Here is a 24,452-nt window from a genome sequence, read left to right as displayed (position 1 = left end):
CCCAATACCGTCAAGCTGTGTCTGGTCGAAACAAGACGAGTCTGATATAGTGCTTTATTCATAAACTCATCGGAAGTTCCCTTGCATGGGAGCATAGTTGCTACCCTGTCTCGGAAACGCACCCCCCTGACGCATCGCCACAACCTTTTTAAAAGCAGCCCAGCCCAGCAACCCGACAGTCCCTACGATAAACGCCCAGACGATGATCTTGTCCTTGTTGCTGTCGCGCTGGAAGCACATGGTCGAGACATCCTCCTCGGTCGCGTCTTTGCAAAAGTCGATGCCTTGCTTGAGACAAAAGGCCTTTGTGCACTCGGAGCATGATTTCGACTTTGAGCGCGGCTCGAGCTGGACTGTGGGGAGATCGACGACGGAGCGGCGGAGGGACTCGTCTTTGGGACCGAGAGGGATGATGGTGCTGTTCTTAAAGCATGTGCATTTGCAAAAGGTGGGCGCGGCTGGGAGGCATGTGTTAGCTATTGCAGGGGTTTAGGACAAGTGTTTCGCGTACATGCTGCTGCTAGGGAAATGAATGCTCCCAGGAGGAGAATAAACAAAGATATTCGTGCCATTGCGGCTAGTATGGAGCTGTGACTGGTTGCTTATCGGACATGGGAGGTCGCACGTCAATCACTTGAGGCTATCGATAGTTGACGATGGGTGGGTCAGACCCCGGTATCCACCCTTAGCCTCGTACGTTCCAATTGGCCAATAGCACCACACTGGAAAAAGTTCCCATATCGAGTTGTACCTCCAAATCAACGACCCCATCACGAATCCTTTTCCAAAACCTCAGGTCACCTCCGATACCACCTCGCAATGCCTCGAATACCGAGAGTAGGCGCCTTCGCCTCGCTACCGTCGGCAGTCGTCCCCGTTCACCGAGTCCCCTTCGTCGCCCGTGCCACCTTCTCAACCTCCACACCCGTCAACGCCCTCGGAGACAAGACACAATGGATCCGAAAGCAGCTCTGGAAGGGCGAGGCTCCCGGTGCTGAGGATCCTTATAATGAGCGTCCGGAGCCAGAGCAACCTACGAATCTGCCGGACGAGGCTAAGGAACTCTCGAATGTCGACCGCAGACCTACACCCGTGCGCAACACTCGTCTTGTGCTGCCGCCCAGCCACTCTGAGGCTTTGACTGAGAAGGAGGTTGAGGCTGTCGAGACTGGATATACGCCTGCGACATCAATTGAGGATCTGGAGGAGATTGGTACCCTCAAGACGTGGTGGGAGCAGCCCGGCCACTGGGGCGAGGAGAGTGAATTCAAGGGCTTCGCCAAGGCAGAGCGGGTAAAGGACCAGCCTGTGTTGGAGGTTTATCTGCGCCAAGCCCTGGTTGAGTCGCTCTCGTACCAGCAGCGAGGTCTTCTCGAAGAGTACGCTGTGAAGAAGTGGCCCATCGGCAACAGGGCCCACCTGGACAGGACACTATCGGCCGGGATTCTATTCAAGAATGGAAAGGCTCAGCTGAGCTCTCACTTCCGCATTGTTACTGAGAAGCTCAAGGCTAGACCTCAAGAGCTTGAGGAGAGGGTCGAAATCTCCGCTGATGAGGCTCAGCAGATGGTTAATGCTCTGGACCCCTCATGGAAGACTGTTACCCTAGATAACGACTACCTCAAGTTTGCTGTAAGTTTCTAGCCTCACACGTAAGAAAGCACAGGACTAACAAAGAAATAGATCCGAAAGCGTCTCTACCAACTTACCGGCCACTTCATCCCCGACGTGAAGCTCGCCGCAGCCAAGACACCACGCGAGCTCATCATCGTAGCACTAACCATCAACAAGCGCGGCAAGAAGCTGGCAGAGGTTCTCGAGGAGCAAAAGGCTCTCACCGCACTCCCCAACGTGACAGTGCACAACAGGAGAGTCACACCTATCGACCGCGAGGTTGCGGTTGGTCGATGGAAGGTCATTGAGGAGGAGCTGCGGAAGCGTGATCTGCCTGTTACTGGAACAGCGGGATACGGTAAGAATAAGGAGAGGGATTGGTTGACTGGTAAGGCTTAAAGGGAAGTGAAATAAAAAAGAAGACTTATGAGGTGTATGACCAGAAAGAATAGGGACAGACATAGTGGTGGTGTATGACCGTGTATATCTGTACATGTATAATAGACGACAAACATATCTTGCATCATTGATTGTGTTTATGCAAATGATGCGCTTCACTACAAGCTCTGGCTTGGTTAATTTAACACAGGGGCACCTTTTAGTTGAGGTATTGTAATTGTTTATTCATTTCAAGTGGTGATTTCATATGCCAAGAACCCCCTTTCTATGCACCTTTTACAGGTATTTGTTCTGGATAAGCCATTGCTTAACATCCTCCTTATCCCTAGCGAGCCAGTTTTGCCTGGCCTTCATGCTATCGAGGCTCTGAGCCAGCTCAAGCTCGAATCCCTTGCTACCCTTTTGCTCAAAGAAGCTCTTGACATCGTCGATCTGGTCGGCATGTGTGAAGGAGCTTGTTGAGATGGCCACCATGTCGCCCAGGAGTGACATACCAGGAGGAAGTCGCTTGGTGAGAACATCCCAGTTCTCCTTGACCCATCCCCAAAGAGCAACGATACCCTCCTTGTGAGCGCGGAGACCAGCAAGAGGCAAGTAGATGTCCTGAGTCTTGACGTTGTCACTCAGAGTGTACGCAAAAGTTCGCTTCATGAGAGCAGGATCCTTGGCAAAGCCGAGGGATCGAAGAGCTGTGTTACGCTCGCTGCTCTGCTTGGCAGTCTCATACTCCTTGAGAACAGCGTTGTACTCAGCTTCGCCTCCGTATGTAAGCACAACTCCAAATACACTAGATCGGAGGTTGGGCTGTACAGCCTCTCGGTCGCCGTTGATAAACTTCTCAAACAGCTCAAAAGCCGCCTTCTTTGCGGCCTCGTCCTCGACGATGGCGGCCTTACCGAACATAAGTGCCTTGAAGCGCTGAGCGGTGAAATCGTCAGAGCTTGAAATGTTCCAGCCGATCTCGTTAGCCTTCTTGCTGACCAAGTCTCGCTGGAAAGCCTTGAGGGCCTTGTTGACATCGTCTTCTTCAAAGATCCAAGCATCTCGAAGAGAGGCGACACGGAGGGTGATCTCGTCCCAAACGATGAACTCATCTTCCGAATCAAACCCTTGGAGAAGAGATAGCAAGCCAGATGTCTTTTGGTAACCAGCGGCGGCAAGAGCACCAGCATCAGCGATCATTCCGGCTCGGTCCTCGACGCCCAAGAGTCCTGCCTTGACGTTCTGTCCAAGCTTCTGGAGTCTCTCGCTAGTATAAGATGTGCGGTAGATACCAGAGTGACCAGAGTTGACCTTGTAGAAGTCAAAGTCAGGCACCTTGAAGTCGGCCTCACGGACATTGAGCGCAAGGTCTTCTTGGATACCCTCCTTTGTTCGGAGGTTAAGGAACACTGGGTAAAGCACTTCATCCTCCTCAGGCTTCACATCGGCCGTTCTAAGGAATCGGTTCTGCTTGACATGGATTGTGCCCTTGGACTCATCCTCGGTGATGGCTACGACAGGGTAACCCACCTTCTTGGTCCAGATGTCGGCAACACGCTCAACATCCTTACCACTGGCCTCACTGAGAGCTGCCCAGAGATCAGTGGTCTCTGTGTTGGCGTAGGCGTGTCGGTCGAGGTAAATTCGGATACCCTTGAGGAAAACATCCTCGCCCAAGTACTTGGAGATCATGCGAAGGACACAAGAGCCCTTTTCGTATGAGATGGCATCGAAAATCTGGTTGACCTCATCTGCGCGCTTGACGGGCACTTCGATAGGGTGAGAGCTGCGTAGGGAGTCAAGACCTAGAGCAGATCGCAGATCCTCTGTAACATAACCTTCCCAGATTCTCCACTCGGGGTAAAAGGCATTGGAAGAGTACCATGACATCCATGTGGCAAATCCTTCCTTTAGCCAGAGGCCATCCCAGAAGTCCATTGTGACGAGGTTGCCGAACCATTGGTGAGCCAGCTCATGTTGGACAACCTCGGCGACACGCTTCTTGGTAACCGCACTGCTGGTCTTCTCATCCAGGAGAAGGTCAACAACTCGGTATGTGATAAGACCCCAGTTCTCCATGGCTCCGGCAGCGAAATCAGGCACGGCAACCATGTCCATCTTGGGAAGAGGGTATTTGCTGCCAAATTGCTCCTCGTAGAACTCAAGGGTTCGTGCACCCAGCTCAGCCGAGAAGACAGCATGGTCGAGGTTTTGGTCGGGAGTGCACCAGACTCGAATGGGGACTCGGAAGTTGTTGGTCTCGTAGTGCTTGAGATCTCCGATGATGAAAGCCAGCAGGTATGTAGACATGATGGGCGTCTTGTTATATGTGATGACCTTGCTCTTCTTGCCTGTAACCTTGGAGTCAACCTCCTTTTCGGATGCAACATCCATGTTGCCCAGGCAGACCAGGTCCTTGTCAGCGATCAAAGTGACAGTGAAGGTGGCCTTGAGAGCGGGCTCATCGAGACAGGGGAATGCTCGGCGAGCATCGGTGGCCTCGAACTGGGTGGTTGCAATGTACTTTGTGTTTCCTTGCTCGTCCTTGTATGAAGATCGGTAGAAACCAGCCATGTCATCATTGAGAGTACCGGTGAAACGCTGAGTCAACCTCGCCTTTTGACCTGCGGGAATGGTCTTGTCGAATGTGATGGTTGTAGTCTGGGAGTCCTTGTCATAGTCGAGAGTGGGGGAAGAGCTGATGGTGGCACCATTGGCCTCAACAAGAGTGTCGTGGATCTCGAGATCTACTGTGTTGAGAGCAATGGATGTGGAATCCTCGACAACGTCAAAGTCGATGACAACGGTACCTTCATACTTGAAGGTTTCGAAGTTGGGTTCGAGGGTAAGATCGTAGTGTAGCGGCTTGACATTCTTAGGAAGAACCTGGCGACCTCGACGGATGTCGAGACTCGCACTGGTAACGTCGTTTCCGTTGCGAAGCATGGCTCGTCGACAAGAGCAGTTGCGCTGCTGGTGACGAGAGATGAGAGGTGTAGTTTTAGGTTCGAGGACAGAAGGTCGAGATCGAATTGATCGAGTTGAGGTTGTTGCAAGGTTAGATTGAAGTAGATATGGGGATGTAGATGTATGTAGAGGTCGAGTTGAAGTGGTAGTTGAAGCTGACAGAGAAGGTAGTAGAGAGCTAGCTCTTAAGCTGATGTGGGGGAGGGGTCGTGAGTGGAAGGTACGATGGGTACGGGTCATCGGGTTCCTGCCTCCGACAGTGGAAGACTGTTGTGTCAGAGTTGGGGCGAGAGAGAGAACATTGGGCTTCGTACTACCTAATGCCCGTCTCAGGCCGAACGACATGAATTGAGGCTTCATTGAATCATTGGCTGCTCATGAAGCGGTGATATTCATGACAACGGCAACGGCAATGACGAGCGACGTTGCACTTGTTCCTGGACAAAGTGATTGTTGGCTCGGCAAGATTTCATTGCAACGCAACCTTTAGCCCGTTGAAGAAAGCTTGGGCTTGGGCTTGGATCTAGGCCTGCCAAGTCTAGTGGGTACTAAGCTTTAGAGTACAAAAATAAACGACCTAAATGTATCGTCTAAACACCATAAACTGACTTGATAATTTCGTCTGCTATGACTTCAGTGGCAAACGTTTCTGGCACCCTGATGCAAGTGTGGATGGCGTAAAGAGGACCAATCGCCTAATTTACTATGAATTGTAATAGCGCCTTGTTCAGCTTGGGATTCGAGGCTCAGTGGCTGAAACGTCCATAGTGTCTGGGGTTGACGATTACAAAATATCCGACTCTAGGTATGATCCTCACTTCATCTTTTGATCATCTTTATAAGTTATAATCAATGTGTTCATCCGCTTCAGAATCAAAATAATCATACATTCCTTGTCTCATTTATTCCTAACTACGTCTGCGTTTCAAATACCCAGCGCTTCCCTACGGCTCTTACTGTTGGTATCAAGATACGGCGCCTCGCCCAAGCTGCACACTCTATCACCTGCTCGTGCTGCCTCGTAATCATAGGTTGCGCAATGAAACGTCGATCTATTATCCCAGATGGCGCAGTCATTCTTGCTCCATCTGTATCGGACCTGGGCATCATGATTCTGTGTGACCAGGTTGAAGAGATAGGCGAGGAGAGTATCGCTCTCATCCTTGGAAAGTCCGTTGATGCGCTTGGTAAAACCCTTGTTGACAAACACCGACTTCCAGCCTGTTACTGGGTTTGTTCTGATCAGAGGATGAACGGATGTGAGTTGCTCGCCCTGGTTCAGAGGAGAGCCACGGATGCCCTTGCGGATAGGGTTGCCGAGGCGGCGTGCTTCATCGTGGAAGAATGTCGCGTCGTGGGTTGCTGTGAGACCTTCGAGGAATTTCTTCATGGGGTCTGAGAGCCTATCGTAGACCTCGTATCCTGATGCCCAGAGCTAATTGAGTTAGCAAGATGCAAATGCAGCCAAGACAATATATTTGAGGTGTCAAGAATGGCTTCAACATTAATTGCCAAGTATAAGTGGCACATACCGTATCACCACCAGTCGCTGGCAATGTATGGATCTTGAGCATAGCATAATCTGAGGGGACCTTTTCAAAGGTACTTTGCAAGGTTAGTATACTTTGTCTTAGTGGTATGTGTTCATACGCACATATCAGAGTGCCAACCGGCGCTCGCAAATCGGCTCACATCACTCAATTGATGTGTCAAACCACCACCCTTCTTTTGCTTCTCACTCGAGATAACACTGATCTGATCACCAAGTTCACTGCCCTCTTCTGTAAGCGGGTGGACGTGCAGACCTGAACTAGTAGGGCACCCGGCAAGGTCTGTGAGTCGCAGCATAAAGTCCTTCATCTCATGAGGAGTGACATCCTGGTCTTTGAGAAAGACGACTCCGCGCTGGGAAATTGTGACAGCAAGGTCTCGAATGTGTACATCATCCCATTTCAGCAGGTCTCTGATTTGAAGACCGTTGAATTCACGACCGATGACTGGGGTAACGTCAAGCTGGGAGTAGTTGTCAAGACTGCCCGTGTAAGTCAAGGGCTGGTCCAGGCGTGGTCTGCTCTGGGCATCTCCGCCAAGAATATGACCAGGGAGGGTCTCGATTGCGGCTGAAGGCATGATGATGCAATATGAGCTCAAAGTTGAACAATTCAATATTTCTGAATTTGACCGAGAGATAGGATGAGATGCGAAGACAGTAATTATGTGAAGCTGCACTTATTCAACGCCCCGGAGTCTCTTTCGGAGGAAGACACTACAGTGATAAATAATAGTCAAGGCCCAGCAAGTTGGAAACCAGACTAACCCCAGAATGAGCGTTGGAGCTAAAACGTACAGGGTCGAATCACGACTCAGTGCTACTCCCCGCACTTTAAGACGACATCGGGAGTTAGGATGGCATGCTTAGACTGGGAGAATTTCTCGGAGAATCTACCCCAGTTCCCAGACGAGGCATGACCAATCTCGTGGTTTGGGAGACTGCTAGTGCTCGTCAAGAGGGTCGCATTGACATTGATCTCTCTGACAAGTTCAACGCTTGGCGGATTGATGACCCTGTACCATGAGTCTCGAGGTTACCAGATTTGGCTTCATGTCCTTATGGCGTGCGCGATCGCGCCACACCTAGTAGGGGGCGCTATTGTTGATTTGTATGTATCCCGGAGACTCTTTCGGTAGGTAGTGGCCATGACTATGGTCAAAGTGTAGATGCTATTGTGTTATATATCTTGACCGAGACCCCAAGTTTGTAGATCATCAGCGACTAGCACTTGGACGTTTAGACAAGTCTCTACCACCTCAAATCAACTCAATTGGTTACCGCAAGTTGTTCCAATATGGGTAATCTTGACATTGAGACCAGCTCGGCGGTTGCTGAGCGCACGTCGGTGGATCATATCGACAAATCTTCGGTTGGAGTTGGCCGAACCGAACTGAGCCATGCGCTACCACCACACGCCGACTACGAAGGCGGCCATCGGTGGGATCCCGCGGCTACTTGGACTCCCGAGGAAGAGAGGAGAGTCGTTCGAAAGACTGATCTTAAGCTTTTGAGTTGGCTATGTCTTATGGTAAGTTTATGTTTTGTTATTAGGTCAACCAACTTACATGTCACCAGTTCTTCGGACTCCAGCTCGATAGAGGTTAGTTGCTTTTTTCCTTCATCATGGTGCTCGGTACCGGCAGTGGAAATATGTTCGCTAAGGTCTGATGCCGGAGTGATGATCTAGGCCTTGCTGACGTTGTAATCAGGAAACCTCAGCAACGCCCTCGCAGACGACCTTTTACCAGATCTCGGACTCTCTCCAGATGATTATAACAATGGTACCACGATCCAGGTGTTGTGTTTCTTGCTCGCCGAGTTTCCTATTCAGTTCCTCACCAAGAGATATGGCTTCAAAAACATCCTGCCCAACCTCATGGTTTGCTGGGGCCTCGTTTCAACTTTTCAGGCCTTCATGACTGGACGAACCGCTTTTTATATCACCCGAGCTCTGATCGGGTTTTTTGAGGGTGGTTTCATCCCTGGTGTTGTCCTTATGGCGACCTACTTTTACACATCCAAGGAGTTGTCGATTCGACTGGCCGCTTTCTGGTCCACGCTGAACGTAGCACGTGTCATCTCAGCACTCTTGGCCGCTGGAATACTCGAAATGCGAGGCGTTGCCGGTAAGCCCGGATGGTTCTGGCTTTTCCTCCTCGAGGGTGGTCTCACCGTTGTTATTGGCCTTGTTTCGATGATATACCTTCCAACGTCTCCCACAGGCACAAAGTCTGTCATCTGGCGCAAGTCGTGGTATACCGAGCGCGAAGAGGTCATTATGATCAACCGTATCCTTCGGGACGATCCCGCCAAGGGTCTTACGGCGTTGAAGGAGCCGTTGACATGGCAGGACGTCAAGAATGCATGGACCGACCCCTCGCTCTGGGGACTGTACTTCATCGGTCTTATTGCATACATCCCAGCATCGCCCGTGCAAGCGTACCTGACTTTGACATTGAAGAGAGCCGGAAAGTTTAGCACTTTGGCCAGTAACCTGCTCACGGCGCCTTCAGCAGCGATTCAGATCTTCACCATGCTCGCGCTCGCTTACAGTTCGGAATACTTTAACGAACGAACATTCCACTGTATTTTCGGAGAGATTTGGTCTCTTCCATTGCTTACTGCACTTCTGACTCTTCCCGATGAAGGCCGTGAGTGGGGTCGGTTCTCTATCATCACCCTCATTTCGGGATACCCCTACTTTCACCCTCTGGTATCTTCTTGGATTTCAGAGAATTCTTTTGATGTAAAAAAGCGAGCAGTTGCTTCGAGCACATACAACGTTATTGTACAGATGTAAGTACTCTTTGTCCTTTTGATCAAACAAAGAAACTAACAAAAAACAGGGGAAGCGTTACCTCGAGTCAAATCTACCGAAAATGGGATGGACCCTACTACAAGACCGGAAACAAGGTTTTGATCTCGATTCTGTGTCTTTCTGTTGTTGTGTTTATTGCTCAAAGGCAATGGCTTGTGTACCTGAACAAGAAGAAGACCGAGTTATGGGAGCAGATGACTCCAGAGCAGAAAGTCGAGTACCAGACGGACAAGGAGCAGCGAGAGATTGACGGAAACAAGAGACTTGATTTCCGATTTGCTTATTGATTAATTTGAGGGGGGATAATATGAGGTAGTAATTATATGCCGAAGTCTATACTCTGTATCGAAAAGGCAGTTAGCTATCTGTGGATAAATTGAATAGATGGCCTAAAGCTTTAGGGTACAGAAATAAACAACCTGAGATGTCTGATCTAAGCAGCATAAACTGGCCTAACTGACCTACTAATTTCGTCTCTTATGTTTTCAGCTGTTAATTCTTCTGATACCCTGGAGGCTCGTTATCTGTACTGAAACCGGTATCCGAAAACATAAAGTATCCGCTCTGTTACTGACCTATTAATCTCCATGTTGTATATTTAAGGTTTTGATTGTTACCAATTTTAGGTGATGTATCCGCTGTCTTCGGTCGAGGACTCCAAACTTGGGTCTCAGAATTAGTGCAAGGACCCTTTTTCCATGGACTGGGTTGGGTTGGGTTGAGCTATTGGCAGTTGGAAGAGAAAGAAAAAAAATTAGTCATCCCCTCGGCCTGTAACCATCGCGAACCCTTTGATCATTGTCTCAAAAGTTAATTCCTTTCAACAATCAAGCGCGTCTGTCTTGTACCAGCTATCGTGTTTCTTCTATCGAGTACCGCGCCTCTTATCAGCTCTTGTCTCTATTGTACCAGTTCTCGTCTCTCGTCTATCAGCTCTCGTCAACTGCCTCTACATATCTTGCGATAAATCTCCAACCAACCAACCACCTACTCACCGTTCAAACTATTAAAGATGGGCCTTTTCGGACTCGCTACTACCGGCTTTGTCGGCGCCTTACATAGCTACATTATGTTGCTCGAGGTTGCTCTTTGGACTACTCCCCGCGGAAGAAAGACCTTTAAGCTCACACCCGAATTCGCCGAGCAGACCAAGACCATGGCTGCTAATCAGGGCTTGTACAACGGCTTTCTATCCGCTGGTTTGGTTTGGTCTCTTCTCCACCCGAACCCCGTGTTTGCGAAGCAGCTGCAGATCTTCTTCAACGGCTGTGTCGTAGTTGCGGGTGCCTTCGGCAGCATCACAACTGCCAACACGCGTATTCTCTACGTTCAGGCCGCCCCTGCTGCTCTTGCTCTTGGACTTATTCTCTTGGGTATTTAGAAAAAGTAGGTGAACTGTACGGAAACGGCATCTTTTTTTTACCTGGACAAGGTTGCTAACTTGATGGTAGTAATATTATTATTACATTTACTAGTCTTGACTGACCCTGCCTCGTCTCTTCTGTGATTTCTGGGGACGGAATACGACCGCCGATTCATTTGCTAACCCTATAGGTAGATATTTTTATCCCGATTTGCGAAGAAAACATCGGTGAAGGATATTGCTCTTTCTCACAGTATGGGCTGAGAGATCGACAGGGCATGGTGTTTGCGCCATCAGGACAGTCAACAAGCAGTTATTGGATCACAAGTACATACAGATAGTAGTGTAAGCGATGAACAAGCATCCATTGACTTGCAGTTTATGCTGAAAAGCGGCATATTTTGTCTGCGGTCTTCTTTCGGAATTGGCAATTTAATGCGTCCTTTTTGTCAACGGCTTGTGATACCTCTCGCCTTGCTGGGGTCGTACAAACCGGTTCAATAGGAAGCCAGCCAAGCTCCTGCAAGCCACTTATTCGTCACGCGATTATACTTCTAGAACGAACATGGATCGATTCGGCTTCCTGCTTGAAGTAAGAGCAGTTATTCAGGTGACGTAATGAAGTCTGCTCTGAACAGTTCGAATAACAATGCATACTGAGAGTACTGCAAACAAAAACAACTCATAGCTACCGGGCGACCAGGTTGATATGACCTCAACGTCGTATGCAGACCCTGAGCTATCCATGACGATCGCCTGATGCCGCATAGCCGAATTTCTCTTAGACGGGAATAACCAACTTTGTTTTCTCGGTTCTGACGGATGTCAGCCTTCGGCACCTCCCTCACAGAAAGCCAGTAATATCACCTTGTACAGCATAGTTTGAAGCCGCGAAGCAACGGAACCTGTTGGCATTGGATACCCACCAGCCCCTGCCGATTCGGTAGCGAGATATCGACTTTCGTTTACTTGCTTTGCCCAGAAACTTTACCACCCATTGCTCAAGCCTCGAGTTTCCTGGTGTGAGCGGGAGGGATATGATCAACGCACATCTCAGCTTCCCTTCATGGTAACCGACTTTTCGGAACACTCGGCCAGCATGGAAAAAATATCGCTCGCATGTCATAGAGTCGTCGCGGGCACGAGGGCGCAAGATTATGCGTTGTTGCGTGTGGTTACAGTTTCGACTGACGACGCAAATTAGAAGAGCTATCTGAATGAGGCAACGAGCTGTCTGCAGGATGCATACACAATAAATACAGCTCGTTGCGCCTCCAGAAACAAGTTGTACTCCAGTGTGTTTGCATGTTTGTTGTTTACTGGACTAGCATTCGCACCTAGAGCTCTTGTTCATTACACTTCTTCACGGGTCGATTCATCATGCCGAATCTGTTCCACCGTCGCAAGAGGGACACTGATGATGTCGAATCCAGTGCTGGCAGGAGAGCCTCTCGAGCTCGATCTGCCAGCATCGTCCCTGATCCTGACCTTGCTGAGTATCCCGCCCTCGACCACTACATCAGCAACTACCGCGAAGACCGCCGTCGAAGTGTAGCTGATGGCGATGACAATGGAAAGACCAAGAAGAAGCATTGGTGGAGCAGTAGTAGCAACGACCAAGAACAGTCCACCACTAACACTGGTGTTTCTGAGGCGTGGCTCGAGACTGATCTATCACTCGGTTTATCCTCCGACGAAGTTGAGAGGCGTAGAAAGGTCACCGGATGGAACGAATTGTCATCTGAAAAGGAAAACATGTTTGCAAAGTTCCTCGGCTTCTTCACTGGTCCTATTCTCTATGGTGAGCTACAACCCTCTGTCAACACATGGGAACCAACTAACCGCATGTGATAGTTATGGAAGTCGCTGCTTTGCTCGCTGTAGGCTTGGGCGACTGGGTAGATTTTGGAGTCATCGTAGCCATCCTTCTCTTGAACGCCTTCGTAGGCTGTAAGACCTCCTTAGTCTTAACTGTCTCTCTAACAACACTAACCATTCTATAGTTATCCAAGAGAAACAAGCTGCCGATATCGTCGCAAGTTTGAAGGGAGATATCGCAATGCGTTGCCATGTCGTGAGAGATTCTGTCGTGCAGGAAATTCTCGCTAGAGAATTGGTCCCCGGCGATATTGTAAGTGATTCTATCTGACATGATATACGAAAAGGGTCCTAACATGATTGCAGCTCATCATCGAAGAAGGTGGCACTGTTGCAGCAGACGCCCGACTTATCTGTGACTTCACCCGACCCGAAGACTTTGAGATCTACAAGCGACTCAGAGCTGAAGACAAGCTGGGCCACAGCGACGAGGAAGATGACATGGCCGAAGATGACGGAGCCAACGGAGATGCAAAGCACACCGACGATGGCCACGCGCATACCCACGGAAATGAGCCCCTGGATTACCGAAGCCGCCCTCTCGCCGCCGTTGATCAATCCTCCATCACAGGAGAGTCACTGGCTGTTGAGAAGTATCTTGGCGATATGGTCTACTACACAACTGGCTGCAAGAGAGGAAAGGCCTTTGCTATGGTGCAATCAAGTGCCAAAGTGTCTTTCGTCGGTCGTACGGCCGATCTCGTCCAAGGTGCCAAGGATCAAGGTCATTTTAAGGCCATCATGAACAACATCGGTACCACGCTTCTGGTTTTGGTCATGTTCTGGATCTTGGTTGCATGGGTAAGTATTATCTCATTGCTGCAACCTAGGTCACGTCAGCTAACTATCAGCAGATTGGCGGTTTCTTCCACCACATCAGCGTCACAGCTCATGGCTCGCAGAACTTGTTGCACTACGCGCTTGTTCTTCTCATCGTCGGTGTCCCTGTCGGTTTACCTGTTGTCACTACTACCACCCTGGCTGTCGGAGCAGCCTACTTGGCTAAGCAAAAGGCTATTGTGCAAAAGCTTACCGCTATCGAATCACTCGCTGGAGTCGATATCCTGTGCTCAGACAAGACCGGTACATTGACTGCCAACAAGCTCTCAATCCGAGACCCCTTTGTCGCTGAAGGCGAAGATGTCAACTGGATGATGGCATGCGCAGCCCTTGCTTCTAGCCACAACCTAAAGACACTGGACCCTATCGACAAGGTCACTATCCTCACGCTCAAGCGCTACCCCGAAGCCCGAGAGATCCTCAAGCAGGGCTGGGTAACAGAGTCATTCACGCCTTTCGACCCCGTCTCCAAGCGAATCACCGCCGTATGCCGCCTCGGTCAAGACAAATACGTCTGTGCAAAGGGTGCTCCCAAGGCTATTTTGAAGCTTCTCGGACCCGGATCTGAACATCTCAGCGAACTCTACCGAGAGAAGGCCCAGGACTTTGCTCGTCGCGGTTTCCGCTCTCTCGGTGTTGCTTACAAGAAGAATGACGGCGACTGGATTCTTTTGGGATTGCTTTCCATGTTCGACCCGCCCCGTGAGGATACCGCTCAGACTATCATCGAGGCTGGACATCTCGGTGTTCCCGTCAAGATGCTTACAGGAGATGCCATCGCCATTGCCAAGGAAACTTGCAAGATGTTGTCGCTGGGCACCAAGGTCTACAACTCTGATCGTCTCATCCATGGTGGCTTGGCTGGAAGTATGCAGCACGACTTTGTCGAACGCGCTGATGGTTTTGCCGAAGTCTTTCCCGAGCACAAGTACACTGTCGTTGAGATGCTTCAGCAGAGAGGCCATCTCACTGCAATGACTGGTGACGGTGTCAACGATGCTCCCTCTCTGAAGAAGGCTGACTGTGGTATTGCTGTCGAAGGTTCTTCGGAGGCTGCGCAGGCGGCTGCTGATATCGTCTTCCTCGCACCTGGTTTGAGCACAATCGTACTGGCTATCAAGACTGCCCGTCAGATCTTTGCTAGAATGAAGTCGTACATCCGTAAGTACAGTCCCCTTGTCAATTGCCGTGCCGAGCTGACCGTCGTCCAGAATACCGTATCGCGCTTTGCCTCCATCTCGAGATCTACCTTACCCTCTCCATGGTCATTCTCAACGAAACCATCCGCGTCGACCTCATCGTCTTCCTCGCCCTGTTTGCCGATTTGGCTACCGTAGCTGTGGCTTACGACAATGCGCACTGGGAACCTAGACCTGTAGAATGGCAGCTCCCCAAGATTTGTAAGTACAACCATACCTAGCATTTATTGCAGAGAACTAACTTCCATAGGGATCATGAGTGTCATCTTGGGCATCCTTCTGGCCATCGGCACATGGATCATCCGAGGAACAATGTTCCTTCCTAACGGCGGTATTGTCCAGAACTTCGGAAGTGTGCAAGAAATCCTCTTCCTTGAAGTTGCTCTCACAGAGAACTGGCTCATCTTTGTTACCCGTGGCGGCAAGACATGGCCATCATGGCAACTCGTCGGCGCCATTCTCGGTGTCGATATCCTGGCCACTCTCTTTTGCCTCTTCGGCTGGATGTCCGGCATTGGAGAGACTGATGCTATCCACGACAACTTCAAGCAGAGCAGCAACGGCTGGGTCGATATTGTCACCGTTGTCATTGTCTGGCTCTACTCTTTCGGTGTCACTGTCGTCATCGCCATCATCTACTTCATCCTTAACAAGATTTCTTGGTTGGATAACCTCGGCCGAAAGGATCGTCGCAACAAGGATACCAAGCTGGAGAATATTCTCGGACATCTGCAAAAGCTTGCTATTGAGCATGAGGTGGATGAAAAGACTGGAAAGAGCAAGTTTACTCTAGCTGAGAAAGTTGCCGACGACGACGAGGATATCTAAGGATGCTGGTTTTGGTTACTATAATGGTCTTTATTGAGTTGGATGGTTAGACGAGTTGGACGAGTTAGTGTAATGTTCCGTTTCAATGTATATATTTTCGGATTTAGAGGATTGGGTTGCTATTCGTTCCTTTGTAAATACAGTGATTCATGAAACGTCCTGTCTCTGGTCTGCTCAACTATTTATAAGATGCTACGATCATGTTCTGCACAATCAGAAACTTCCTCCTACACACCAGTTCCTTGATCCTACCAAGCTTCCTTATCGAACCATCTTTCTTGAACGCAACAGACTCTACCGCCGACCATAGCACCACAAGACTGCCAGTCCTAATTACAGTCATGACAACTCAAACAGAAAGCAAGTGTGTTTTTGATGTTTTCAATTTTTGGAACTCATACCCGAACATGATCAAACTCGTACAAAACAATTCCGCTATTCCGTTTCTCTCATTGCCAAGACCCAACCACCATCACCATCAGCATTCTTCTTCTTCTTCTTCTTCTTGAAGAAGTCTATGATCATTTCGATTGACAAGACCGCACATCTTACCCCCAGTGTCATTCCTACCCGACTCCAACATGATCAAACTTATACAAAACAATCCTCCCATACCGCCCCTCTCATTATAACCCTGAATCAACATCTTCCAGACCACACCACATGTCCACCATCCTTCATTCATTATTCCCCCATTTCTCCTCTTCATTGCCAAGACCCAACCACCACCATTAGTGTCCTCCTCCTCCTCCTTCTTCTTGAAGAAGCCGATGATCATTTCGATGAGAACACACATCTTCGATGATCACAGGCCACCACCCCGTGCCATTCCAAACAGAGTTCTCTTTTCTTCTTAACAGTCTCTCACCCTGAAATCGGTTTGTCCGGAGCTAGGGTTTCGGAGAATTTGAAGAATCCACGAAGGGATCTTGGTTGGCTGCCACGCTACTTCGAGGAGCAATCCAACAAAGACCGCGAGCGCTATCTCGAGGGGCCGCAGCACCAGTGATGCTTCGTCGAAGAAAGTAAAGACACCATGGGTGTGAAGAGGCCAACAGTCGCAGCCAGTGTGCTGTAAGCACCACCACGATGCGCCTTGGTATGCGCCATTACAATGGTCGCACAAATGGCTGCATCACTGCTTTCGAAGGGAGCAGGCCATCAAGATCACCACAAGATCAGGTACTGGAAGGGTGCGCCGCAGCTGTGTCCGAAACCATGCTTCTGGTAGCCACTCTTACACCTCGGGCCAAATGAGAGTTGATAGGCAACAGGTGCCCATGCTTGCAGAAGGTTGATCTGGTTGCACTTGCTCATTGCACTTGGGCATCTTCTTCTGAACATAGTTCATGTTCAAGGTATTGAATTTGTGTTAATACAAGTTACCTGGTTGATTCTGCCAATAGTCATATGCTTGTCTCAAAGATCAAGACAGAAATGCAGAAAATGTCTGTAAGGCCCACGGGGCCGGCGCCGCGTTACAGTACTGCACAACACCCGCCCCCGTTGCAGTACTGCACGACACCGGGAGCCGTGCTCTTCATCGGTTAGTCTTAATTCCGTCTTCTAGAATGCCGGTGGCTCTATTTCGGCCCTATATTGCCATGGGCTCGCCCGGCATGATGAATCTGGCTAAACAGTATTTGCAGCGCTATCAGAAATGACATGTATGTATGTGCTGGCAAGTTGTCCTTTGTGAAAAAAAGGAATCACCTGGTATAAATCCAGGGTACTCGAGGCTAGTAGTGCAAGAGCCGCACTGGTCCCGAAAGTCAGGTCTTGATGAATAATGTCGAGAAGCGAGCAAAGACTTGACTCAACTGCGTAGAACCGCGCGACCGCACCAGTGCAAATAGGGAGCCGAAGCGGTGCCTGTAGCATTGAACAATACCATGAAAGCAATTTATGCTTTTTGTTCTTGTCACTGCCTGACTGCTGGGGCCACTGAAGATCGCGTGCTCTCATATCGTTGAATGAACGCGTATGATTTGTGCTCGTCGCAAGGCCCAGATGAGAGTTGGTAAGCGACAGGTACTTCTGGGTTGCCTTCAGGGGCTTGGAGAGCTTGCAGACTCGAGGAGCAAGCAGACTGGGGGAGTAAAGAGAGTCGGGGAGCTAGGAGGCTCGCATTGCTCGCTGCATGGCCGCGATGGCCATTGGCGAGCGAGAGACCGCCCATACCTCCAATGAAACCATTCATCTCCATGTCCTCAGGGTGCATGAGAGTGATGAAAAGACCCTGTTTGTATTAGATACTATGAAATGACTGGATGTATGAGTGAAATGAGAAAGACACTTACCTCAGTGTCTTTGAGGGTCGCCCCCACCCCGAAGAGTGACAGTGCGAACCAGAGCGGGAGCTAAGGTTCTAACTCATCAATATATATATATATAAAGGAGGGGGGGGGGGAGAGGGAGAGAACGAAAGGGGAAAGAAGAAAAGAAGAGGGAACGACCGAGTTTCCAGTCTATCAATAGAGGTATATATAAAAGAAAAGAAAATGAAGAAAGTTCTTATTCTCCAGGTCCCGACCCGCCCTGAGCTCGTACAGATCAACGACGTTGTTGGTTCTCCAACAAGTCCCGCCTGAAGTAAGGTTAGTTTTGGGGCACAGGAAGTGATGTAGGTTGGATGTGCTACCTCGATACCACCCACACGTATAGATGGACAAGAATAGGCCTCGGCTTAGCGTCTTAGCAGGCGACTCCTCCATGAGCTCGTACAGATCAACGGATTTGCTGTTGCGCTGGGAAGCCTCCCGACAATGTTGCCACGCTGAGAGGGGGTTTCTTTTTTCCAGAGCATCTCGTCGATGAAGCTAAAGTAATGTTAGCTTTGGCGCGCGGAATGAGAGGATGGTGGATGTCTTACCAATCCGACACGAGTTCCTCATTGGGGAAACCGAGGCGAAGGACGTTACCCTCAGCAGATCGTAACAACACCGACATACATGCTCAGCGTTCTCAACGGATCGCTTCATCTTGGACTGGTCATCCGGTCCAGGGAATGGCTCCTCATAGCCGGCCAGAGTGGGATCTCACCTGGCCGGAACATTAGACCGGATGACCATCCTCTTCATGCTGAGAGAACTGCCTCAGGCTCGATATCATCTGGTTCCACGGCGCCGGCCATAACGAGGGCCTCGACGACCGATTTCTTCTGTTCGGGCCACCCCACCCTTTCTCAAGAGTCATGCTGTACTGCCAATCGCCGGGCGGTCTTCTATAGATGAGAGTCTTGCCCCTCATCTACGACCTGATGTACGTGATAAACACGTACTCCTTATCACTGGAGCTGTTGTTGAGCTCAGCAAGGTTCCCGCCGGAGCATAAAAGCTCGGCTCGTTGCGGGCTATGTTGGCCCTGTCTTCATGTAACATGAATCGTGTTGCTGAAGCTGTCGTTCAGCATAGGTCAAGGTGGCAAGGGACTTGCTAGGCCATCGTTTCTTGTCCCCAAATTGACAAGAAGGCCACTTTCTCTCCGGTGCTTGAAGCGCTGGTAGTCGACACCGACACAAGATGGTTACCTGTTGGGTTTATTGCGTCCCTGTATCTGGGATCTCTCTCGTATGTAAGCGATGAACTCCCGTGTAAGCATTGGAGTCATAATGCTTGAAAAGTGTAATTGAAGATGGAAACCTTATCGTCAGGTAAGCGATGAACTCAGTTTCCTGAGAGCCGAAAGCGTAGTTCATCTTGGAAAGTGTGCCGACAAGAGCATAGTAACTAAGTTTGTCGGCTGCTACCTTCAAGTTCGGATTTGAAGGTTGAGGTTGAGGTTGATGGACGTGAGGCTTGGCATTCGTCCATGATGACCGTGGCATCAGAGATTTGCGGGGTCTCTAACGTGCAACTCTGCAACGGACGAGGATGGAGTATCGAGTCTTTGCCGCGACTTTGACACCGGCTCCATCTGAGATATTTGGTCAGTTCGCCTGGTGGATAGAATAATTTGGAGGATGCTGCACTTACGTTGGCGATGATTCAGAGCCGCGAATAGCTTCGATATCTCTCCGGCGCTTCCAGCACTAGTAGGCATGCGGATGATAGAGAGGATGCACCAGTGATAGACAAGTCTTTTACGAGATGCAGAAGACGATGTCTGACGACAAGGTGATGAAAAATGTGTTTTGTTTATTTTTCTCAGTGTTGTGGAAGAGAGGAAAAATCGGTGGAAAGAAAAAAACAGGTTTGTGCGTAATACAAGTTTTTCTGACCAGACAGGGTTGGTGCGTTACCTTGGCCCTAACACTGCCAACCCCTCGACGGACGAGTTGACAGCTGGTTGCCAGGGCATGAAGGATGATATTAGTATTGGAGTGCCATGGACAATAGTTTAGTAGTCATCAGTGGTCTAGTCAACCTGGTATAGGGGTCTCTGGGTTGTCGGTACAATAGTTGATCACTATATCACTACCTATTGTCCACTGGAACATCAATACACAGTTGAACAACCCTTTCAGAATTAGTTAGATACCACCCCTCAGATATCAGAACGATGGACACGGCCGCTGGAAGCAAAAGAGACGAAAGTAATGGGCCAACCTATACTATCTATTTGACCAGACTTCATAAGCCTTTTGTTTCTGTACTGTAAGACTTAGACTAGACTAGAGGCCACTAGACCACCGTCTCCAGGTACGTGTCGTAGTGGACGCCGATCCTAGCCCACCGCCAAGGGTTCATATGCCGAGGTCTAGGGAGAGACAAAATCCGGGGAAGACAGGGGTCGTTCAAGACGAGATCCCAAGCTACAAGCACGCCATCGGTGAAAAACATAGACCAAGAAACATCTGTTTACTATAGCGAGTGTTTCTTATTTGCTGGGTTTCCTATCCCCAACTCAGTACTTACTGTCAGACAGTGTCTCTCTTTGTCCCGTAACTCTTTGAAGCCATGACCCCACCCTCAACCTCGTCCCCAAGACCTCCGAGAAATGCTCCAGCAGCATCTCGTCAGAAACTCGCAAGACGAGCCTGCGATTCGTGCAAGGTCCGCAAAATCAGATGTTCAGAAACGCCCCCCTGTACTGCATGTGAAGCATCAGGTATAGAATGCACCTTTATTCGTATGCAAGGCACTAGAGGCCCGCGGGGACTTCGACCCAGGACTCTGGACAAGATTGAGCGGAGACGGAAAAACAGTACTTCTAGTCCAGACGATAATCTGGCTGTTGTTGCTGCCAAGAAGTCACCTTCGCCTGTTGACGAGGTAGCTTGTTTGCTTGACATACTCGACGTCTACTCTGAAAGACTCTATCCCATCTGGCCCATCGTCGATGCAACCGATCTAAGGAACAAGATCCAACAGGATCCTACCCAGGGAGGTGCAGCTAGACTCCTTGCCAATGCTGTAGCTCTCGCCGCCATCGCTCAGCTCAAGCTCGATACTGCATGGCAGCCAAGAGTGGAGGACGCCGAAACGCGACTAAGCGAGGCGCTGGGTCCCTTGGATGCCTTGCGGGTTTCCTTCTTTCTACACATTTATCACGAAAATGCTTCTCCTGGTGGAACCAAGTCTCTCATCTACCTACGCGAGGCAATCACGCAAGCGCAGATCCTGAGGCTTGATCGCGAGTCTACCTATGCTTCTTTGTCCGAAGCCGACCAACATGTTTCGCGACGCATTCTTTGGCTCTTGTTCGTGACGGAGAGGTATGAATCCCTGAACACAATCGATTTCCATTTTCACTAACGCATGTACACATAGGGGCGTCGCGCTTCTTCACAAGCTGCCCATAGTCCTCAAACCCAACATCCTGTTCCCCTGGTTTGGAGGCGCAGATGACCGCGCAGAAGTTCTCCCTGCTTTTCTCAAGCTGGTGCATCTGTTCTGGGTATTTGACCAAAGCGGCATCTTTGAGTTACTTCACAACTTTGACTCAGACTCGGATCTACCCAACATGGTTTCCGTCGCACAAAACTGCCTCGAACTACTGCAGCAGAAACTCGTGGACTCGGCCGACAATGATGATTGGGGCCCAATCAACGAGGTCCAGCGCGCAGACATGTTTGTCACGAGGCAGTGGATGCGCGCTGTGCTATGGCGTGCTGCGCTTCGCTTTGGGATCGTCACTCCGAGTATGAACCCAGTGGATATAGCCAAAGACTTTCTCAGCTTGGTTTCTGAACTTCCCAAGACTGCACTCGAGTCTCATGGACCGACACTGGTGAGTTTCTAACACTGAACGCATGGCGCAGCATTTATTTACGATCGATGCAGGAGTTTAAAACATTCGAGATTGCCACAGCGGTAATTGATGCCATGGCAAGCGACCACTCAATAACAGATGACCGATCAGGCCCGGTCCTACATCAACTACGAGACATACTATCATCTTGTCGAGGAGGCAACCGAACGCTACTTTCGCTCCTCACGATACGAATGGATGCAATCTTCAACGCGGGCCGCCTTCTCGAGGTATCAGAAGGCGACGCAGTTGCATTTGAGACAAACCCGCAGACCTCGTTCCCAAACACAGCCGAGCTCCTGACTTCGCAGCCAAACCTCACGATGCCGACGTACCAGTTCATGGAGGACCAAGCCTCTCAGATTTGCTGGCCGCCGTTGGACCTCGGCTATCTTGTCCGATCACCTTCGCCGCTTACTCGCATGTTGTTGGAGTCGATGCCCCGCGATGTTGCAGACCAGGATCAGCAGCAAACAGTACGACAAATAATCGAGACGTGTACATGAGTTTCCTAAGAACTTTAGGTTTGGGGGGGTGATTTAGACTATGTCCATCACAATCTTGGCCTTGGTTCTTAGAACAACCGTGTCTTGTTTGGTATGCACCTGATGTTCTAGAGATGAGGGGAACACTGGACTAATGGTGGAATACAGGGACCCCATTGCGCCATCGTTGGACCCCTGTCGTGCTAATTCCCCGCCCGCTGCAAGCCAACTGCAGACCATGGTCAGCACAGTGGCAAAGAGTCAGGATATTTGTCTCGAAGGCTGTTACCCTTGTTGTACGAGTCAAGTTTACTAGTAGCACAATAATCTTGTTGGTAAAACGTTTCATTTCCATACGCAAAGGAATCGGCGAACTGTTGGTACCCATCTGACAAGTTAAGCTTGTTCAGTGTAAGTCCATCTCCACTCTACGCTCGTCTCCGAGAATTACTCCGCAACTTCGTATACTGATTCGGCTTCAAACAGAGTAACACAAACCACACAAAGAACACATCATCATCGAAATTCATCACAATGGCTTGGGCTGAACCCAGAGATACTGGCATGGTCTACCGCCGCCTCGGGCGCTCTGGACTCCATGTGAGCGCCATTGGCCTGGGCAGCTGGTTGACATACGGCGGCTACTCTGAAGATGAGCAGGCGTTTGCTTGCATGAAGAAGGCTTATGATCTTGGAATCAACTTCTTTGACTCGGCTGAGAACTACACTGCTGGTCAGGCTGAGGTTGTTATGGGAAAGGCGATTAAGCATTTTGGTTGGAAGCGAAGTGATCTTGTCATCAGCACAAGTGAGTTTTGTCCATGTCCATCTGACGTTTTTGGTTGCCATGCTGACAGTTTTTGAAGAGATCAACTGGGGCGCTGTTAATGGAGAGATTCTTGTCAACAACCACGGTCTTTCAAGGAAGCACATCATTGAGGGATTGGAGGCTTCGCTGGAGCGACTTCAGCTACCATACGTTGACATTGTCTACGCTCACAGACCAGACAGACTTACTCCCATGGAGGAGACTGTCCGCGCCTTTAACTACCTGATTGATAACGGCAAGGTAAGTTGTGAAGTCGTTGATTGATGGCCGGAATGCTGACTGGTTAGGCCTTTTACTGGGGTACTTCAGAATGGTCCGCCGATGAGATTGCTGAAGCTGTAAGTTATAACCCATGTTCTTTATGTCTATTGAGAACAAGCTCTTACAGTACAACAGGTTGGTATTGCACGCGACCTCCGCATGATTGGACCAGTCGTAGAGCAGCCCTTTTACAACATGCTAGTCAGAGACAGAGTGGAAGGCCAATTCCAACGCCTCTACGAACGTGTCGGTCTGGGCATCACTTCATTCTCCCCCCTCAAGATGGGCGTCCTCAGCGGAAAGTACAACGACATCGTTGACGGCCAACCACCAAAGGACTCACGCTTCGGCGCCAGCAAGGACCGTTTCGCAGACTTCATGCGCGGCCAGATCGGCAATGACGACTGGAAGACTGAGATTGAAAAGGTTCGCCAACTGAAGCCCATCGCGGACAAGCTGGGTATCAGCCAGGCTCAGCTTGCTATCGCGTGGTGTTTGAAGAACCCCAATGTCACGAGTGTTATTACTGGGGCTAGTAGACCTGAGCAGTTGGAGGATACGGTTGCTTCGCTCAAGGTGTTGGATAAGTTGACGCCTGAGATTATGGAAGAGATTGATGCTATTACGGATAACAAGGTTAAGCTGGATCCTGCTAGGCAAGATTAGGGTGATGGGTGTGTAAGCGAATAAAAGAGGAACTCATGATTACCATACATCGTTGCATAGGGTTGTGCATGGAAATGGCATGGCAAAGTGATGAGCATGCCAAGTTAGTTTAAATTCATTGGTAGGCACGTAACAAGGGAAAATACCACCCCTATCAAGCGACAAATAGAGATTGAGAAATGGAAATGAGGCCTTCACTTTTGTCTCATAATTTACACTGCAATTTTAATGTCCTCCCGGGGCCCAGTTCAAGTTACTTTTAATAATGCGGTCAATGTTCTATGAGGCCATGCGATGATATTTTTCTTCACTGCAAAGTTAACCCCCTCCCAAGTTCCAAGTTATCATTGATGCTGCCACCTAATATGGACAGGATTGATGTTGTGAAACACAAGGTCAAGTGGTATGCTACTAGGCAAAGCAAGATTGACGAATGTATAAACAAATATAATAGGAATTAATGACTGTATTCTTGTACTGTATAAAACCTGGTTTAAGAATGGCATACTGTAATAGCACACTTACTTAGTAGACTGATTGACAGGTAAGCAACGATGAGTGTTTTCGAGCAAGGCGATA

The 24,452-nt window shown here is 49.6% G+C and overlaps 11 protein-coding genes across 11 annotated transcripts; 6 read left to right on the top strand and 5 right to left on the bottom strand.

Moving 5' to 3' along the window:
• Positions 1-66: 66 nt before the first annotated feature.
• FGSG_13390 (uncharacterized protein) lies at positions 67-240 on the bottom strand (the record flags this gene model as incomplete). Its single annotated transcript, XM_011322148.1, has 1 exon — positions 67-240. The coding sequence occupies one exon, from the start codon at positions 238-240 to the stop codon at positions 67-69; it is 174 nt and encodes a 57-aa protein (XP_011320450.1).
• Positions 241-787: 547 nt separating this feature from the next.
• On the top strand, positions 788-2,156 carry FGSG_08339 (uncharacterized protein). Its single transcript, XM_011322147.1, has 2 exons — positions 788-1,632; positions 1,684-2,156. Exons 1-2 carry the CDS (start codon positions 820-822, stop codon positions 2,011-2,013), a joined length of 1,143 nt encoding a protein of 380 aa, XP_011320449.1. The 5' UTR covers positions 788-819; the 3' UTR covers positions 2,014-2,156.
• Positions 2,157-2,289: 133 nt separating this feature from the next.
• On the bottom strand, positions 2,290-4,941 carry FGSG_13389 (aminopeptidase 2; the record flags this gene model as incomplete). The annotated part of the gene is made up of 1 exon (XM_011322146.1): positions 2,290-4,941. The coding sequence occupies one exon, from the start codon at positions 4,939-4,941 to the stop codon at positions 2,290-2,292; it is 2,652 nt and encodes an 883-aa protein (XP_011320448.1).
• A 946-nt stretch (positions 4,942-5,887) lies between these two features.
• On the bottom strand, positions 5,888-7,092 carry FGSG_13388 (uncharacterized protein; the record flags this gene model as incomplete). Its single annotated transcript, XM_011322145.1, has 3 exons — positions 5,888-6,397; positions 6,495-6,567; positions 6,617-7,092. The coding sequence occupies 3 exons, from the start codon at positions 7,090-7,092 to the stop codon at positions 5,888-5,890; spliced, it is 1,059 nt and encodes a 352-aa protein (XP_011320447.1).
• Positions 7,093-7,808: 716 nt separating this feature from the next.
• On the top strand, positions 7,809-9,619 carry FGSG_08341 (uncharacterized protein; the record flags this gene model as incomplete). Its single annotated transcript, XM_011322144.1, has 4 exons — positions 7,809-8,042; positions 8,090-8,114; positions 8,224-9,310; positions 9,361-9,619. The coding sequence occupies 4 exons, from the start codon at positions 7,809-7,811 to the stop codon at positions 9,617-9,619; spliced, it is 1,605 nt and encodes a 534-aa protein (XP_011320446.1).
• A 725-nt stretch (positions 9,620-10,344) lies between these two features.
• FGSG_08342 (uncharacterized protein) lies at positions 10,345-10,713 on the top strand (the record flags this gene model as incomplete). Its single annotated transcript, XM_011322143.1, has 1 exon — positions 10,345-10,713. One exon carries the CDS (start codon positions 10,345-10,347, stop codon positions 10,711-10,713), a length of 369 nt encoding a protein of 122 aa, XP_011320445.1.
• A 1,362-nt stretch (positions 10,714-12,075) lies between these two features.
• Positions 12,076-15,440, top strand: FGSG_08343 (plasma membrane ATPase; the record flags this gene model as incomplete). The annotated part of the gene is made up of 7 exons (XM_011322142.1): positions 12,076-12,496; positions 12,550-12,645; positions 12,699-12,826; positions 12,880-13,327; positions 13,414-14,574; positions 14,625-14,813; positions 14,863-15,440. The coding sequence occupies 7 exons, from the start codon at positions 12,076-12,078 to the stop codon at positions 15,438-15,440; spliced, it is 3,021 nt and encodes a 1,006-aa protein (XP_011320444.1).
• A 478-nt stretch (positions 15,441-15,918) lies between these two features.
• On the bottom strand, positions 15,919-16,236 carry FGSG_13387 (uncharacterized protein; the record flags this gene model as incomplete). Its single annotated transcript, XM_011322141.1, has 1 exon — positions 15,919-16,236. One exon carries the CDS (start codon positions 16,234-16,236, stop codon positions 15,919-15,921), a length of 318 nt encoding a protein of 105 aa, XP_011320443.1.
• Positions 16,237-17,361: 1,125 nt separating this feature from the next.
• On the bottom strand, positions 17,362-18,421 carry FGSG_08344 (uncharacterized protein; the record flags this gene model as incomplete). Its single annotated transcript, XM_011322140.1, has 3 exons — positions 17,362-17,679; positions 17,741-17,800; positions 18,392-18,421. 3 exons carry the CDS (start codon positions 18,419-18,421, stop codon positions 17,362-17,364), a joined length of 408 nt encoding a protein of 135 aa, XP_011320442.1.
• Positions 18,422-20,338: 1,917 nt separating this feature from the next.
• FGSG_13386 (uncharacterized protein) lies at positions 20,339-22,230 on the top strand (the record flags this gene model as incomplete). Its single annotated transcript, XM_011322139.1, has 3 exons — positions 20,339-21,096; positions 21,152-21,611; positions 21,665-22,230. 3 exons carry the CDS (start codon positions 20,339-20,341, stop codon positions 22,136-22,138), a joined length of 1,692 nt encoding a protein of 563 aa, XP_011320441.1. The 3' UTR covers positions 22,139-22,230.
• Positions 22,231-22,645: 415 nt separating this feature from the next.
• On the top strand, positions 22,646-24,095 carry FGSG_13385 (uncharacterized protein). The gene is made up of 4 exons (XM_011322138.1): positions 22,646-22,925; positions 22,984-23,186; positions 23,234-23,284; positions 23,343-24,095. The coding sequence occupies exons 1-4, from the start codon at positions 22,652-22,654 to the stop codon at positions 23,871-23,873; spliced, it is 1,059 nt and encodes a 352-aa protein (XP_011320440.1). The 5' UTR covers positions 22,646-22,651; the 3' UTR covers positions 23,874-24,095.
• The last annotated feature ends 357 nt before the right edge of the window (positions 24,096-24,452 follow it).

The sequence above is a fragment of the Fusarium graminearum genome, chromosome 2 (assembly GCF_000240135.3).
Source record: "Fusarium graminearum PH-1 chromosome 2, whole genome shotgun sequence".
Lineage (NCBI taxonomy): Eukaryota > Fungi > Ascomycota > Sordariomycetes > Hypocreales > Nectriaceae > Fusarium > Fusarium graminearum.
The sequence above is the reverse complement of the archived record's forward strand: the minus strand, read 5'-3'. Positions and strand labels throughout refer to the sequence as shown.

What these genes read in the sequence shown, in the direction of transcription:
- FGSG_08339 (XM_011322147.1), top strand. Translation starts at nt 820, where the DNA reads ATGCCTCGAATACCGAGAGTAGGCGCCTTCGCCTCGCTACCGTCGGCA. An exon ending in ACGACTACCTCAAGTTTGCT is followed by an intron (nt 1,633 to 1,683) that starts GTAAGTTTCTAG and finishes ACAAAGAAATAG; the next exon opens with ATCCGAAAGCGTCTCTACCA.
- FGSG_13385 (XM_011322138.1), top strand. Translation starts at nt 22,652, where the DNA reads ATGGCTTGGGCTGAACCCAGAGATACTGGCATGGTCTACCGCCGCCTC. An exon ending in TGATCTTGTCATCAGCACAA is followed by an intron (nt 22,926 to 22,983) that starts GTGAGTTTTGTC and finishes CAGTTTTTGAAG; the next exon opens with AGATCAACTGGGGCGCTGTT. An exon ending in CCGATGAGATTGCTGAAGCT is followed by an intron (nt 23,285 to 23,342) that starts GTAAGTTATAAC and finishes ACAGTACAACAG; the next exon opens with GTTGGTATTGCACGCGACCT.